This window comes from Notolabrus celidotus, chromosome 9 (assembly GCF_009762535.1).
Source record: "Notolabrus celidotus isolate fNotCel1 chromosome 9, fNotCel1.pri, whole genome shotgun sequence".
In the NCBI taxonomy this organism is placed as follows: Eukaryota; Metazoa; Chordata; class Actinopteri; order Labriformes; family Labridae; genus Notolabrus; species Notolabrus celidotus.
The window spans coordinates 34,818,960-34,836,873 of record NC_048280.1 but is presented as its reverse complement, the minus strand read 5'-3'; the positions used below and the strand labels follow the sequence as shown (position 1 = coordinate 34,836,873).

The window sequence follows — 17,914 nt, the reverse complement described above, 5'->3', positions numbered from 1 at the left end:
ATATATCATATTATATATATTATATTATATTATATTATATTATATGATTATTATATATATTATATTATATATATTATATTATATTATATATTATATGTATATTATATCATATCATATTATATTATATTATATTATATTATATTAATTATATTATAGTATAGTATATATCATATCATATATTATATTATATTATATATTATATTATTATTATATATTATTATATCATATTATATTATATTAGTATATTATCATATCATATATTATTTATATTATATTATATATATTAATATATCATATTATTATATCCTACATATTATATTTATTATAGTATATTTATATATTACATTATATTATATATATATCATATCATATCATATCATATCATATTATATTATATTACATTATATCATATTATATTATATATATCATATTTATTATATTATCTATTATATTATATTATTATATCATATATATCATACTATCATATTATATTATATATATACATTATATAATATATCATATATCTTATATATATTACTATCATATTATATACATTATACATATTATATTATATCCCATCATATCATATATATATATATCCTATCATATATTATATCATATTATATCATATTATATTATATTATATTATATTATATTATATTATATATATTACATTATATTTCATTATATTATATCCTATCATATCATATATATTATACTATATTATATTAGATTAGATTAGATTAGATTAGATTAGATTAGATTAGATTAGATTAGATTAGATTAGATTAGATTATAATCATTGCATTTCATTTTATTTTCTAGTATTTCTCAGATTTTATTTCATCGATCTTATCTTATTATTTCATTTATTTTATGGTTTATCTGATTTCAATTTATTGATTTTATTCTAATTTTATTTTATTGATTGTATTGATTTTATTCTAATTATTGTATTTTGCTTTATCATACTTTTTTCTGATATTCTCTGATTTTATTACAATAAATTTAATAATATTAAGTATTTTAAATCCCTTTCCTTTCCACTTTCACCTCTTGCTGTTGTTTTCTGTCTCTCTGTTGTTTTGTGAAGTACTTAAGGCTGCATGCTTGAATATATGAACAGGTGCTTAAATAAATAAAGATGAGTTTTGTTACATGACGACCTCATTTCTAATCACCCAAAGCTTTTATTAATAAAAAAAGTGACCGTAATGCTGCTTATCTGAAAACATGAGTGCTGACAATGACATTGATTCACGATAGACTCATATAAGCCGTTAAGATGCTTCATACGATGATCCTAATGCTGACCAGCTCCATGAAACGTAGAGACCTTATTAGGTAGTGACTCACCTCTGGTGTAGATGTTGGTGAATATGGTTATCAGGGGAAGCAGAGGGAGCAGAAACCACGAGTGAGACTCCAGATATACAAACCAGAGGCTGCAACAGGACAGCAGAGAGAAGTCAGGTTACTGGGCTTCTGATTGTGCAAGATTAAATTGAATTTGATTTAAACATGTGAAAATCAAAGCAGAGCTAATCAACAATAATGTGTGATATATGAGAGAAACACCATCTCTGTGTTCTCTCTGCTCAAGGATCACCCTTTCAAGTCTTTGAACTTCAACAGTGGATTTTTAATTTGAGGTCAAAGTTCATGAGCATCATATTCAAGATGTCAGTCTATCAAAATAAATAACACAACTTTAAAACATAACATTCTTCTTTCTAAAAGATGATCATTCACTCACTGCTGTAGAAGTATCTCTCAGCCAGCTTGATGATGGTGCCGTTCTGGCTCAGCACACCACACCAGTACACTCCCTCCCCATAACTGGGCTCCAGCACCGCCACAGTGAAGGAGTCTGAGTCCTGGATCACAGTCAGCCTGCCTCCGTCCGCTGAGTGGGCGCTCCTACTGAATGTGAGGCCAGAGCAACATTCAGCTGAGCTCTCCCTGCACCAAACCCTCTGCAGGCTCTCATGGGTGAAGGAACTGAACGGACATGTCAGCTTCTGCCAGTACACTGCGTTACAGGCACCTGGGCACAGGCAGGAAGCTGTATATCAAAATCTCAAGACCAACAATTCAACTTTAAAATATACACATCATGTATTTTAATTAAATATAAGTGTAAAATCTTCGGGGTATCAGGTAAACATTGTGTCCCTTTAAATGTCAGTACTAGCAGAGTCAATCCCTTTAATCTCAATGTTAGTACAATTATAACTAGATTTTTAATTAGACTAACTTTGATAAATGAAATAATAATAATAATAATTTAAGTTCTCCCTCACTGTGTGTACTTACAAACAGCCAAAAACTGTATAAAAAGAGACGATGCATAATCCAAGCTCTGTGAAGAAAGGCTGAATATCACAGAGGAAGAGAAGTCACTTAAGTTCTGATGACAGAGCTTCAGGAAGTGTCAACCCACAGAGAAGGGGCTGTCTGTCTTACACTCTCAGGGCTTTAGTGTCACACTTTTCAAATGAAGCACTGTTTTAATAAGAGGAGTAAGTTCACCTTCCATTTAAAAGAGGGAACATAGTTGTCTGTTTGTTTGTGTGTTGCTGAAATACATGTTGGAGGAAAGGAAGGGGAGAACCACAGCCTACATTATAAATTATTTCACTAAAAAAATAAGCACAAATGATTTGCTTTGACTGTTAATTGTATAGATTATTTCACTGTTTTTTAGTTTTTCTGTTTTTAAAAAAACAAAGAAAAGTTTTTGAAGCGTTCATTTCTTGGACTTTTATTTTGAAAGGGTTAGTAGCCAGTATCGAACAAGCGGCAACCTCCGGTCTAACAATATGAGTCCAATGTAGAAGTGTTAAAAACTGCAGTTCATCGAGGATCCACATGAGGCTGGCTCCGGAAGTACCAGAAACCACATACACACCAATTCAAAAATGCCGATCTTTACAGCAGAAATAAACATGTTTACAGCCTGGTTCAAAAGACAAGTGTAGTCTGGATAGCTCATTTCTTGATCAGCACACACTGTATGGGGGGTGAATTTTTTTTCTAACGAGGCAATTTTGAAGATATTGAGATTATGAGTCTTCCAATGAGAGGCACAGCTGACTTGATTGACAGGAACACTATGGCTGTTTCTGAAACGGCCTGCTACATACTACTTACTAATGTAGTAGGCAGTGGGTACAGCCTACTAGATACTGTGTTTGAATTTAGTCTGTAGTATGACTGTTCTGTTGGATCTGTGTTGCAGGATGCTGGGCCAGACGTCACTGGATTTCTGGTTTCGGAAAGCGGAACTAAACAACGGCAAAGCCAAAAGAGAAACCGCTTCTTTAGCATCACTTATGATTTAAAAAGTTAAGAAGTGGTTTATATGGAATTCAATAACCTTCACAGAACCTAAAAACGGATTTCCTCCCGTTAAAAAAGAAGGAAAAAGAAAAAGCGTAACGAGCGCTGTGCATTATGGGAAACAGTACGTGAGGCAGACTGGTCGATCAGTAGACATCCAGGGAGTTTTGGCATACTGCAGATTCTGCTCTTGTTCACATGCTACTTACTACATACAGAATTTTGGCCAAATCCGTACGTACTGCTAGTATAGCAGGCCGTTTCGAAAACAGCCTGTAGCTGTTGGCTACAAGGCTCAAAGCCCCGCCTCTTTACCTCACATTGGCTGGACAGCAGCAATATGGCTGCCACCGATGAATGGCCTCAAAACAGTGCTTCAAAATCAGATGGGTGACGTCACGGATACTACGTCCATATTGGAGATAAGATAAGATAAGATAGTCCTTTACTCGTCACACAATGGGGAAATTCAAGTGTCACAGTAACAAAGTAGACAGTGCAAAAAAAGAAAAAATATATAAAGAAAACAAGAGCCTATAAAGTAACAATTATTAAAAAGTTATTAGCAATTAAAATTAAAGAGGTAAAAAGTAAGTATAATGATATACAATATATGGTTTCAACCAATGAGAGACACTCTTGATGACTGCTTAAGATTTTTGTTTTAGTTTTTGAATAAAAAGAAGTTGATTAACGAGGATTTCGTTTTGACAGTATTACTTTAATTTTTAATTTAATATATTATTATTATTTACTTTTTTATTCATTTAATTTTTTCATAGTTTTTTCATAATTATTATCTAATATAATTATTATCTTTTTATTTTTTAGTAATTATTAGTAGGTGTTTATGTAGGTGAATATATTTATTTGATTTGATTTGATTTTTCTTAGAGCAGGTATTTAATATTTCCTGATCACTCTCCACACCAGCAGGAGGCGGTAATGCTCCTAAAAGTTGTTTGCCAACCGCCATCAAAACCCCAGAAGAAGAAGACACTCTTCTTCGTGTCTTCCTGTAGCTCCATGTGTTTACAGCCTGTTAGCCTGTTAGCCTGCTACACTCTTCAGAACAAACATGGTGAGTAGATTAATAACTTTAAATTGAAAGACTCTTTTAGTTAACTTGTTTATATTCACGTTGAAGAACATTTTAATAAAAACCTTTGGACTGTTATTGGTCCAGTTAACGGAGAGAAAGCTCCTGCTCGTCGTCCTGATAAACAAACATCTTATTACTAACTTCAGGTTCGTTTCAGTCAGATAAAGTATTTCTGAAGAGTTTAATGTTTCTGTATTTAAAGAATCGGGTTAGCTTCACACTAAAGAACATCACCCCCCTTCAATCTGTGTGAGGTACAAAATGAATCCTAATAAATAAACACATCACACATGATTAATTAAAGAAAATGAAGCAGACTGTTAAAGATTTGAGTTTGTTTTGATGTGGGATGACTATGAATCAAGCTCTGTCCTCACTCTGTGAAGTGAGCTACTTCTAAAGAATTCAAACACTTGATTACATTGACTTTTCATATACTCCATTATATCAATATTGTGACCCTTAACCCATACAAAATCAGAAAATACATTATTTATATATACATACACTACCAGTCAAAAGTTTGGACACACCTTCTTATTAAATGTATATCTATTTATTTTCATCATTGTAGATTAATACTGAAGACATCAAAACTATGAAATAATCTGGTTTTGCCATAATATGGATTACAACAGTAGTCAAATAGGGCTATCCATTGTGTACTAACCCTACCTCTGAACAACACAACTGATGGTCTCAAACACATTAAGAAGGCAAGTCATTCTACAAATGAACTCTTGACAAGGCTCATGTTCATTAGAAACCATTCCAGGAGACCACTTCATGAAGCAGACTGAGAGAATACCAAGAGTGTGCAAAGCTGTCATGAAGGAAAAAGGGGGCTACTTTACAGAATCTAAAATATAAAACAGATTCTCCTTTGTTTAACACTTTTTAAAAAATTTAATAATTCCATATATGTTCTTTCATAGTTTGGATGTCTTCAGTATTAATCTACAGTGTTTACAATCATTAAAATAAATACAAACCCTTCAATGAGAAGGTGTGTCCAAACTTAAATATGATTGTATATTTATTCATATACAGTAACAGTTATATGCATCTTTAATTTCATGTTCCACTACTTCAGGTTAAGTCATCATCACCATAACCATAGGAGAGAAAATAATAACAATAATAATAAAACAAAGAACAAAATATACAGAAATAAATAAGTTAATGTCTTTATTTTTTATAGAGCTGTATAATAATAATAATAATAATACCTAAGTTTTATATAGCGCTTTTCAATAACTCAAAGACGCTTTACAAGAGAGACAATAAATAAATACAAATAAAGACATATAAGACAAGCAGACGACAAGGGAAGAGGTGGAATAGTTAATGTGTGGGGAATGCCTGTTTGAAAAGGTAAGTTTTTAACTGTTTCTTAAATGAATGAAGTGAGTCAGAAGCACGGATGTGTGGGGGGAGAGAGTTCCAGAGGGTGGGGGCGGCTATGGCAAAGGCCCGGTCCCCCAAGGTACGGTGCTTGGATTTAGTAATGGGAGTGAGGAGGTTGGAGTCAGAGGATCGGAGGCGGCGGGAGGGGTGGTAGTACTGGAGAAGGTCAGTGAGGTATGGGGGGGCGCAGGTTATTGAGGGATTTGTACGTGGTGAGCAGGATCTTGAAATGGATGCGCTGTTTTACGGGGAGCCAGTGGAGCTGTTGAAGGACAGGGGTGATGTGGTCTCTGTATGTATATAATGTCTTATTCTTTCATGATGTGTGGATGTGCATTGACAGTGGACACCTTCACTTCCTGTCCCAGCCTTTAAAAGTAGCTCAGCCTCACTTCCTGCTTCACTGAGTCAGAGTGTGTGTTAGATCCTGCTCCTCAAGTGTTTTCTTGTACTTTCATTCAATTAAATCAATGTAGTGACCCTGTCTTATGTGTACAACATCACATGTTAAAAGTTGTGTACGTTTCTTGGTGTCTTGTCGTTCCAGCTTCGTCGGGAGGTGAGACAGAGGAGGGAGTATCTGTACCGGAAGGCACAAGAGGACCGACTCCGGACGATCGAGGAGAAGAAACAGAAGGTGAAGGGCGCCCTCGACGGTAGGAACGACTCATGGTTGAATTGCATTTATCATTTCCTGTATAGATATTATTATTAGTCGGTAGTATAAATAATCCTAACTTATATTCTGTCCAAACAAACTCTTTTCTCTCTCCGTCTGCAGAAAATCGTCTTCTTCCAACGGAGGTACGCAAAGACGCTCTGCAGCTACAGCAGCTTCTGGAGTATGACGATGAGGGCGCAGAAGGCTAGTTCTATTAAATCCTCCTTTTATGAACAGCTCGCCGTCTGACGCACATCATTTATTAACAGTCATCTAATTCCCTTATATCATTCTCTCTGCTGCTCTTCAGGCGTCAGCTCACACATGGATGATGAGTACAAATGGGCCGGGGTTGAAGATCCGAAAGTCATGGTCACTACATCCAGGGACCCCAGCTCCAGACTCAAAATGTTCACCAAGGTGAGGTCACTTCCTGTGTCCTGGGCTGTACGGTCAGGACAGCAGGTGGAGCCTTCAGGTTGTCAGGGTGACTAATAAATGAGCTGCTTGTTTGGCTGCGGCAACTTCTCGCTTTTCATTACAGCCAAATTATTTTATTATGAAAGAGAGACTCGGTGCTAAGATAGAGTGCTGGCAGTGCAGACCACAGAAGTGTTACCTCAGCAGTTCAGAGAGGCAGCCTTTAAGTGCTGCCGAGGCAGGCAGTGTGTCCTGGATGTGAGTGAAGCACCGACACTCAGCCCGGTGGTGACTTCAGGATCTCTGTGTTCTAAGTGTTAATGTAATCACAGTCTCAGTGACATCACCCGTCTGTTTCTGAAGAGGCGTGAAGAAGCCAATAGATGGCAGTCTCTATTATGGAAAATGCTGACTCCAAGCTAGTCAAAAAAACAAACACACATACACCAGTCAGCCACGGCCCTTCACATGCCTCGTTATCTATAACTTAGCCTTGATGTAAACAAAGCGAATGAGATCACTTCCTGTTCAACCTTTACAAATAAGAAATGAGCTTGAGACCAAAACTGTGGGAACATGTCTACTTCTGTTTTGATCCGGGCTCAAACTTGGATTCTTGGCTTTTGTATTCAGCGTCACGTGGACTCTTTTTTTCACAGATATGTTTATTGACATTTTTGTAAATGCAAACAACACAAAACCAGGACAGCACTTAACTCTCAACTCAACTTTATTTATAAAGCACTTTAAAACGACCACAGCCGAAACAGAGTGCTGTACATAAATAGACAAACAACGCAGGCATAAAAACAATTAAAACACAGGATAATAAAACAATAAAAACAAAAAAACAATAAATAAAAACAAACCATAAAACACTAAAACAGGAGCAGAGTCTCATGCAGAGTTGAAAGACAAGGAATAAAAATGGGTTTTAAGATGATTTTCAAAATGGACAGTGAGGAGGCTTGTCTAATGTGGAGGGGAAGCTCATTCCATCATTTAAAGCTTTAACACAGACAGTGACACACAACAACAACAACAACAACAACAACAGTGGTAAATATATTAAAATTTGAATGATATAAAGTAAATGAATAATTAAGTAAATAGATAAATACAAAAATTAAATAAAATTAAATAAAAAATAAAAACAATTCAAAATAAATAAATTGTTGGTCAGTCTGCCGCCGTCAACATCTCTTTTGAAAATTGCCATAAAGGTAACCACCATATCAGGGATCTCAGAGAGGTCCAGCTCCTGCAGAGAACGGGTCCCACATCCTGTGAAATTCCCTTAAGGGAATCTCTCACTAATGGCCCCACAGTTCCAGCCCTACTCGACTTGACTCAGTTTGGGTTTCTTTTCCACCAGCCCGAGTACCGACTCACGATGGGCACGGTCGTCATAGACACAGCTCTGCGAAACTTCGTCATTTTGAACGTGACACAAACACAGCAATCACAAACAATGGAGGACATGGAGGACATGGTGTACTTGCTGCTCGGTCTGTGGCTTTTTGTCGCAGGCCGAGTGAGAGAGGAAAGCAAAAGAGTACTGATGTGTTCTTTTTTTAAATGGCGGCTCTGATTCCTGTGTTGGGTGCATAGGTTGAGCGTCACGCTCATGACTCTTCGGTGACGACATTCTCTGACCAATCAGTGGCCGGCAGTCCGTCGACGTCACCTTTTAGTATCGGCTCAGTTCGTTTGGAACCAGAGCAGAGCAGGTACGAAAAACTGGTATCTCACACCAGGTACCACGCCCGTGGAAACGCAACACAAACCGAGTAGAATCGAGTCAAGTCGAGTAGAGCAGGGCTAAGACGGGCCGGTGGAAAAGGACCATAAGTGTCTGATTCTCTGCAACTTCACAAAGTGAAGAATGTCCTTTAACCACGTGTCATGTGGACTCTTGAGTAACTGTCACTTTTTACCGCTTGCATCAGCTTCACTTTTAAACCAAGCCACAATCTCCAGCCGTGAGAATTGAAGTCAATGCAGAAGTGTTAAAAACTGCAGTTCCTCCAGCGTCCACTAGAGGCTGGCTCAAGGCTGTATTTCCCTTGGTTACATATTTTTTAACATCTACTCTATAAATATCTTAGAGTACAATATCTTAATTTTATAGCTCTTTTATTTTCAGATACCATCACAGCATTAGTTTGTGTGGCCTGAAGAAAGAATTGATGTTAGCATATTATAGATAACTATAATGTAAAACACAGTTTTTATTTCTTCATCTTTCTTTATTACTTTTAGTTTGAAGCTGTGTCTGCACACTTTAACTCTTTGTTGTCTCTCTGGTTCTGAGTTGTGCACGCACTGATGCTTTCACATGAAGCTCCTTATAAATCCAGTCTCTTCAGTCTTCAGAGTTTTTGGATTAGATAGATTAAGGTAATCTCAGCGAGCGTGCATCAGGTGAAGGAAAGGAATCACCTTTGACAGTTAACTCCATGATGGCGCAGACAGATGGACCACGTGGACATTAAAACTTTACAAATGTCACAGCTGCAGAAGATCTTGGCTTCTCCTCTCGAGGACAGACCTGACGAAGCTGCTGAAGTCAGTTGAAGGAACTTTGTTTGTATGAACAGTGAGAACAAACTCCGTAAAGTGCGATGTGTGAATCTCATTCCAGGAGGTGAAGCTGATGTTCCCCGGAGCACAGCGCATGAACAGAGGAAACCATGAAATCGCTGCTCTGGTTCGAGCCTGCAAAGCCAACAATGTCACAGACCTCGTCATCGTGCACGAAACAAGAGGACAACCAGGTCTGTCGTTTGACTTCAGTCTTCTTTCTTTACCTTTAACCGACCTCTTTCAGCAGGATGTTCCTCTGGCTGTGTTATGACCTTTAGCAGGAACCACAAACACTGAGCTCTGAGGAGGATGAAGCTGTCCCACAGTTAAATGAGACGCACTAAAGTTTAAAATAAGATATACTAACAACAGAAAATAACCACTGACACCGAGAAGAGGGAAACTGCTCCAGAGGGATCTGAAAAACAAGGACTATTTCCATATTATCACATTAGTGCATGTAACCACTGACATGGAGAGGTGACAGATGGACACACTGAGGAAACAGCTTTTATTTACATTTTCCAGCACAGACATTCACATTCTTCTTTCCAAACAGAGCAGGTCCAGACAAAGACCCAACATCAAGACCGGATAAGATCCAGTCCCATCTTACATACTGTCTGATCACATCTTAACCCACCATGAGCAGAGCACTTTGCAGCCTTTAGCAAGTTACAGTGGCAAGGACAAACTTCCTTTAACAGGCAGAAACCTCCAGCAGGACCAGACTCATGTTAGACACACATCTGCTGAGACCTACCTACCGTGTTGGAGAGAGGGATAGAGGGAGATGAAGAGAGAGAGAGATGATAGTGGGGAGATGGATAGTAGTAGTTGTAGGAGCTGGAGTCTGGCACGTCCACAGCAGCAGAGATTCAGAGGAACCTACGAGACAAGGGAGCTCAGGGACTCCAGAAAGGTCTAAGAAAAGAGAAAAGAGAGGGAGACCAGAAGAAAGAAAAAGAGTGGAATAAACGGTATGACAGAAGGAAAGTACGGGATAAGAAAAAGAGACCTAAAGGATGAAGTAACATGGATAGAACAAAGAGAGAAAGAAGAAAGGAAGAAAGAAAGAAAGGAAAAGGGAATAGAAGAAAAGAAAGAATGAAAGAAAGAAGGAATGAAAGGAAGAAAGAAAGAAGGAAAGAAGGACTGAAATAAAGGAAGAAAGAAGGAAAGAAGGACTGAAATAAAGGAAGAAAGAAGGAAAGCAGTAAGAATGAATGAAAGAAAGAGGGAAAGAAAGAAAGAAAGAAGGAAAGAAAGAAGAAGAATAGAAAAGACCCAAAAAAGGAATCTACAGCAGAGATCCAGAGGAACCTACGAGACAAGGGAGCTCAGGGACTCCAGAAAGGTCTATGGTTAGTAACTTTAATGGGACAGGAAGAGTTAAAGTAAGAGACAGGCAGAGAGAGGAGAGAGAGGGAAAGACAGGATCCCAGTGTGTCAGTCTAAGCCTATAGCAGCATAACTAAGAGCTGGTCCAAGCCTGATCCAGCTCTAACTATAAGCTTTATCAAAAAGGAAAGTTTGAAGCCTACTCTTAAAAGTAGAGAGGGTGTCTGCCTCCCGGACCCTGACTGGTAGATGATTCCAAAGGAGAGGGGCCTGATAACTGAAGGCTCTACCTCCCATACTACTTTTAGAGACTTTAGGTACGATGAGCAGGCCTGCATGTTGAGAGCGTAGTGTTCTAGAGGGGTAATAGGGCACTATGAGCTCTTTAAGATATGAAGGTGTCTGATCATTGAGAGCTTTAATCAGTAAAGATATGAGATTAACGCCAAAAACAACACAAATTGAAGATTCCTCACAGGAGCTTTGGAGTAACAGGTCCCTGAATCCAGATGCACAGAGTGACAGATGAACCAGATTGTTGTATAAGTGACAACCTAATCAGGACTTTAAAATTCCAAAAAGATATCAGTGGGTAAAGTTAGTTTGATGTTGTCTGTCCATTAAATATCTCCTCCTTGAATCAGGGTCAGTTCACAGAATCTGGACTCTGCATATCTAACGTTCCTCTCCTCTCGTGTTTGGGACAGACGGCCTTGTGGTGTGCCACCTGCCATTTGGACCCACGGCTTATTTCACACTCTACAGCGTGGTGATGAGGCACGATGTTCCCGACATAGGCACGATGTCCGAGGCCTACCCGCACCTCATCTTTCATAACTTCAGCTCACGACTCGGAAAGAGGGTGAGCGCTGGAGCGAGCACCGAACACGTGACTCTCAGATTGTCTTTCACCGCCTGTTTGTGCGACGACTAATTAATTCTGCTTGTTCAGGTGTCCAGTATCCTCAAGTATCTCTTTCCAGTGCCCAAGGAGGACAGTAGACGTGTAATCACATTCTCCAACCAGGAGGACTTCATCTCTTTCAGGTCAGTGTGAAAGGACTCCTCACTGAGGATCACATTCTGAAGCTGCATTCTTAAACACTACACTCACATGTTTCCTTGTTTCTTCTAATCACAGACATCATACCTACAAAAAAACAGACCACAAGAACGTGGAGCTGACAGAAGTCGGACCCAGGTTTGAAATGAAGTGTAAGTATTGATCTGTAAAAAGAGATTTCACCTCCAAGCAGTCTGAAGATGGATCCTTGATTTTGTAGATGAGATTTGGGGGGGGGCTTTTTACCTTATATTAGATAGGACAGGTTTTTTTGTGATTAAATTTGTATTTTATTTTTTCTTTCCATATGATAAAGTAACAAAAAAGAATACAAAAAGATAAAGTATGAATAGCCATATGGACATTTACAGAAACTAGAGTGCATATTATATATATACATACTACAAAATACTTCTCCTCACCTTCAAATCCATACACAACCTCGCCCCTCCATATCTCTCTGACCTCCTCCATACTGCCACACCCGTCCGCACCCTCAGATCCTCCTCCTCCATCCACCTCACTGTCCCCCCTGCTCGCCTTGTTACCATGGGGAGCAGAGCCTTCAGCCGCTCTGGAACTCTCTCCCACCTGACCTCCGTAACACTGACTCACTCCCACATTTTAAATCCAAACTCAAAACCCATCTGTTTAAACTGGCTTACTCCATCTGACCACAACTCCTCTGTCCATTCACTTCAAACTTTTTAAATTGTGTTTTATTTCCTGTTTGTTATTTAAACTCTTTTTTGTTTTTAATGTTGTAAGGTGACCTTGAGTGCCAAGAAAGGCGCCTATAAATAAAATACATTATGATTATTATATTTGCATACCTATAAGGTTTATATACAAATAGCATGAATAATAGTAAAAGTAATAATCATTATAAATTAATAGAATATATAGAAACAAAACAAAAGAAACACACATACAAAACAAACACCATATAAAACCCTCCCATTCCCCAGATCCAGAACTACAAACCTCAGTTACATGTTATACCTGAAACCCACGGAGACTGGTTCAAATTAAATACCAAGCCTGTATGGCAGAGTCTTTTGCTCCGTGGACTCTGGCTATCGACAACTCCAAGTAAACAATCTCCAAATATGACAGAACCCAAGCTTAGAAAGAGAGTGAGTGTGGAGGTTTCCAACGTGTGGCCACTAGTTGTTTTCCAGCTGTAAGTCCAGCCAGCAATGCTCTTCTCTTGTCCAGGGTCAGGCCCAGCTTAGGGAAATCATTCAAAAAGAAAATAGCTGGCAAACAGGGCAACCTGATCTGAAACAGATTAGAAAGATTGAAGGCAACCATCTTCCAAAACTTGGACACTGGTGTGCACTCCCAAAACATGTGAAAAAAACAACCAACAACTTTGGAAGAACAAAAAGTACAGATAGGGTCATTAATGACCTTCATAATATGAAGCTTCCTCGCAGTTAAATATGTCCTGTGTAGTTAAAATGATAGGACAGCTGAAGAGAGACAGGAAATGTGGGGAGTAGAGAGTGGGGGAAGACATGCAGCAGTGGTCACGGTCGGGAATCAAACCAGCGACCTATGCGACGAGGACTATAGCCTCTGTATGTGGGGCGCTTAGACCACTAGTCCACCAGCGCCCACACAAACCTTTTTTAAACCTGAGACCACCAAATCTTTTTTTTTCTAAGCTAAAATTGTCAGCTACTGCTTATCACACTTTGTTTGGTTCCTTCTTCTAAAACATCCCTGAGAGTAAAAATGAGGGTACGATGCAGGGAACCTGATCTGATCAAGCAAAGCACAGAGAGACTCGAAGCAGGCATCATTAATTCCTCCTCCGGTGTTTTGGTCCATCTCTTGTTCATTCAGGATGTGATGGTTGAGGTATTTAAACTCAACCTTCCTCCACTGAGATAAGATAAGAGAGTCCTTTACTCGTCCCACAACGGAGAAATTCAAGTGTCACAGTAACAAAGTAGACAGTGCAAAATAAATAAATAAAGCCAACAAGAGCCTATAAAGAACAATTATTAAAAAGTTATTGGCAATTAACATTGAAGAGGTAAAAATAAGCATATCTTACACACACACACACACACACACACACACACACACACACACACATATATATATATATATATATATATATATATATATATATATATATGTATATATTATTGGTTAGAGTCTGTCCACTGCAGGAAGAAAAGACCTGTGGTATCTCTCCGTGAGACACTGCGGGTGAAGAAGTCTGTCACTGAACGAGCTACTTAGTGTAGTTATGGTCTCCTGGAGGGGGTGTGACGTGTTGTCCATCAGAGAAGATAGCTTTGCTATCATCCTCCTGTCAGCCACCACCTCCACAGGGTCCAGTGGGCAGCCCAGGACAGAGCTGGCCTTCTTCACCAGTCTGTTCAGCTTCTTCCTGTCAGCAGCAGAGATGCTGCTTCCCCAGCAGACCACTCCAAAGAAGATGGCTGATGCCACCACAGAGTCAAAGAAGGACTTCAGAAGAGCCCCCTCCACACCAAAAGACCTGAGTCTCCTGAGCAGAAAGAGTCTGCTTTGTCCCTTCTTGTAGAGTGCGGTAGAGTTGTCTGACCAGTCCAGTTTGTTGTTCAGGTGAACACCCAGGAACTTGTAAGATTTCACAATCTCAATGTCCGTTCCCTGGATGTTCACTGGTGTGGGAGGAGGGGATTTGCTTCTTCTGAAATCCACCAATGCATTCACGGAGTCGTCAGAGAACTTTTGCAGGTAGCAGCTCGCTGTGTTGTGGATGAAGTCTGCAGTGTAGAGGTTAAAAAATGAACGGCCGTGAACGCAGCGTGATACACCGATTTACAACTAAAGCAGGCATGTCCAAAGTCCGGCCTGGGGACCAATCGTTGTCCGAGGTCCATTATTATACGGCCCCCAGCTTCCATCTTCAAATGTGGTTTTTATAGCACAGATCTGGATCACTGATATGTGGCTGTTTGTAGCTTACATCCATAATCGATCAGTATTTCTGATCTAATCGATCTTTAAACGGTTGTGAGTCTGTGTATGGTGTTTTATTTTGAAATTGGCGGATGTTGCATACGATCCTCGTGCCTCACTTCCTGTCCAGGGCGGTCTTTTCTGTGCAACTGCACATCCTGTGTAAATTGGTGGGTAAGCATGTGCCCCATGTAAAGGTTCTGCAGTCCTTTATGCAGCGGTTTCTGGTTCAACTCCTGCTCCTCCTTTGAAGCACATCGTACCCCACTCTTTACTCCCCACATTTCCCGCTCTCTCTTGAGTTGTCCGTTCTAACTAAGGCAAAAATAAACAATTCCTAGATTTCATCCCTGTCTAAATTTGGTCTAGATCTTTCTCTGCAATTTTTGCATTGAAGTTTGAATTGATCAGCCTGTGTCCAAAATTGTCCATACTTTCTTAAGAAGACAAACATCAGTGACAACCAAACTTATATGAGGGCCCTGAAGGCGTCTGTAGTGTTAAAGAGCTCCACAAGAGCTCAAACACAAAACGTATTTCTGTCGAGGTAATGACTCAGAACTTAAAGCTGGGGTTGGTAGTCAAGGAAAACTAGCATGAATTTGAATGTAGCATTTCCTCAGGACTCCATCTAACCCAATCAATCAATGTTTACATATGTTCTGTTTTCTTTCAGTGTATATGATCAAACTCGGCACCCTGGAGAACGAGAGCACCGCAGATGTGGAATGGCGTCACCACGCGTACACACACACGTCCAAGAAAAGGAGGTTTCTCAGTGTGCAGGAGTGAACTGATAAAGCTTGAGAAGACTGTTAACTTCCTGTTGACCATACTTCATAAACCTTTGACTTTTTTTCTTTAGTTTTTTTTTTTATTGAAAAGTTCAATCAATGTTTTGTTGGAGCACCAATGCATTTTTTTTACTTACCTGCAAACTCACATTTTGTAGTAAATTAAAGACGTCTCTGGTTTAAGAGCTGAAACAGACAGTATTACTCTGTTATGTTTTAATGTGTAATAAAGTGTTTCCAGTGATCTGTATTTGCCAGAGGTGTGGACTCGAGTTGACTTGAACTCAAGTCAGACCAGTCACAATTTTGATGACTTTGGACTCGACTTGACAGTATCATCAAAGACTTGGAACTTGACTTGGACTTTGGCATCAATGACTTGGGACCATAGACTGTATAAAATATGGACGTAGTATCTGTGACGTCACCCATCTGTTTCTGAAGAGCTGTTTTGAGGTCAATCGTCGGCGGCAGCCATATTGCTTCTGTCAAGCCAGTGTGACGTAAAGAGGCGGAGTTTGAGCCTCTTAGCCAACAGCTGCAGTGTTCCCACAGGCAGCTGTGTCTCTCATTGGAAGACTAGTAATCTCAATATCTTCGAAATTGCCGCGAAAAATTCACCCCCCTCACAGTGAGAGGACATCGAGAAATGAGCTATCCAGACTACACTGGTCTTTTTTACCAGGCTGTAAACATGTTTATTAATGCTGTAAAGATCGTCTTTCCCCATTCATGTGTATGTGACTTCCGGTTCTTCCAGAGCCAGCCTCAAGTGGATCCTCGATGAACTGCAGCTTTTAACACTTCCGCATTGACTCATATTTTTAGACCGGAGGTTGCTGCTTGCTTGGGACTTTAGTCTGATGACTTGAAAAGACTTGAGATTTTGAGCATTAGATGAGTTAGACTGACTTTACAACGTCTCCAAAAGTTCATTTGTTGTTGCACCTCTTCGCACTGATTATATCCTGAATGCTATGTCAGCACTATTTTTCTGTGCGGTGAAGTTCTGTCACTCACACCGGTCTTATTTGAGTTTTCTACCTCTTTCAGCAAAATGTCAACAAGAGTCGATGTAAGCACCGAATGAGGACCATTTTCTCTCTTTCTGTGACTAAGTCTTGTAACACTGGTTTTATTTTATTTATAAAATAAAACGATTCAAACTGCATTCATTGTATTTGTCAAACTTAATAGATTGTTACATTGGTAAAATGGTATTTTATTTGGTAAACAGTGCTTAGGACTTGTAAGGACTCGAAAATGTCAAGTCTATGACCTCGGACTTGACTCGACTTGTCTTGCCTTTACTTGAGACTTGACTTGGACTTGCACATCTTTACTTGAGACTTGACTTGGACTTGCATATCTTTACTTGAGACTTGCAAAACAATGATTTCTCCCACCTCTGGTATTTGCTCCATAAACAAATCACTGAAAAAAACATCAAATATTGTTCATGTCCACAAACGCATTGAATTGAGAGAGTAATTAAAGTACTACTTTTACAATGTCCCGGGTGTATTTTAATTTACTTTTATAAGGTATTAATTAAAATTGTATTGGTACATCCTTTTTTTTTAAACTATTATTCAAGAGTAAAGGTGTTCATATACAGGTAGTACAAGACTAACTCAGTCCATAGGAACTTAACTTGGGAACCAAAGGATCGCTGGTTCAAGCCCCAGTATGGACCAAGTTTGGCAAGTGGACTAGTGGCTGGAGAGGTGCTGGTTCACTTGCCTGGGCACTGCCGAGGTGCCCTTGAGCAAGGCGCCGAACCCCCAACTACTTGGGGTGCTCTGGTTGATGGCAGCATCCTCACTCTGACATCTCTCCCTAAGTGCATGTCTATTGCATGTGTGTGCATTGTATGTATATATACCAAAAACTGTGCGTGTAGCATGACCTAAAAATAACACGAGTGAATTAATTGAATTTCCCCCTGAGGATTAATAAAATACGTTCTTCTTATTATTCTTATTCTTCACATATAAATCAAGTGAAGACAGATTAAATAGATAAACATACCATACATACAGAAGATAGGAACACAATTACGTATATATAAAATAAATACACTCATAACAACAACAAAAACATATACAGAAGTATGTAAATACCTGTTTACCTAGGAGTCTCAGGGAAAATGAATTTGATGCATTTTTTGTCATTTACTAAAATAAATGATTTAATAAGGGACTTTAATTCTAGAAAGAAAGTTGAAAACTTTG

At 38.8% G+C, this 17,914-nt stretch overlaps 1 protein-coding gene across 1 annotated transcript; it reads left to right on the top strand.

The window, feature by feature from the left end:
- The first annotated feature begins 4,290 nt into the window (after positions 1-4,290).
- imp4 (IMP U3 small nucleolar ribonucleoprotein 4) lies at positions 4,291-17,193 on the top strand. The gene is made up of 9 exons (XM_034692485.1): positions 4,291-4,423; positions 6,399-6,507; positions 6,633-6,716; positions 6,823-6,932; positions 9,577-9,709; positions 11,567-11,721; positions 11,812-11,906; positions 12,001-12,074; positions 15,563-17,193. The coding sequence occupies exons 1-9, from the start codon at positions 4,421-4,423 to the stop codon at positions 15,676-15,678; spliced, it is 879 nt and encodes a 292-aa protein (XP_034548376.1). The 5' UTR covers positions 4,291-4,420; the 3' UTR covers positions 15,679-17,193.
- Positions 17,194-17,914: the final 721 nt, after the last annotated feature.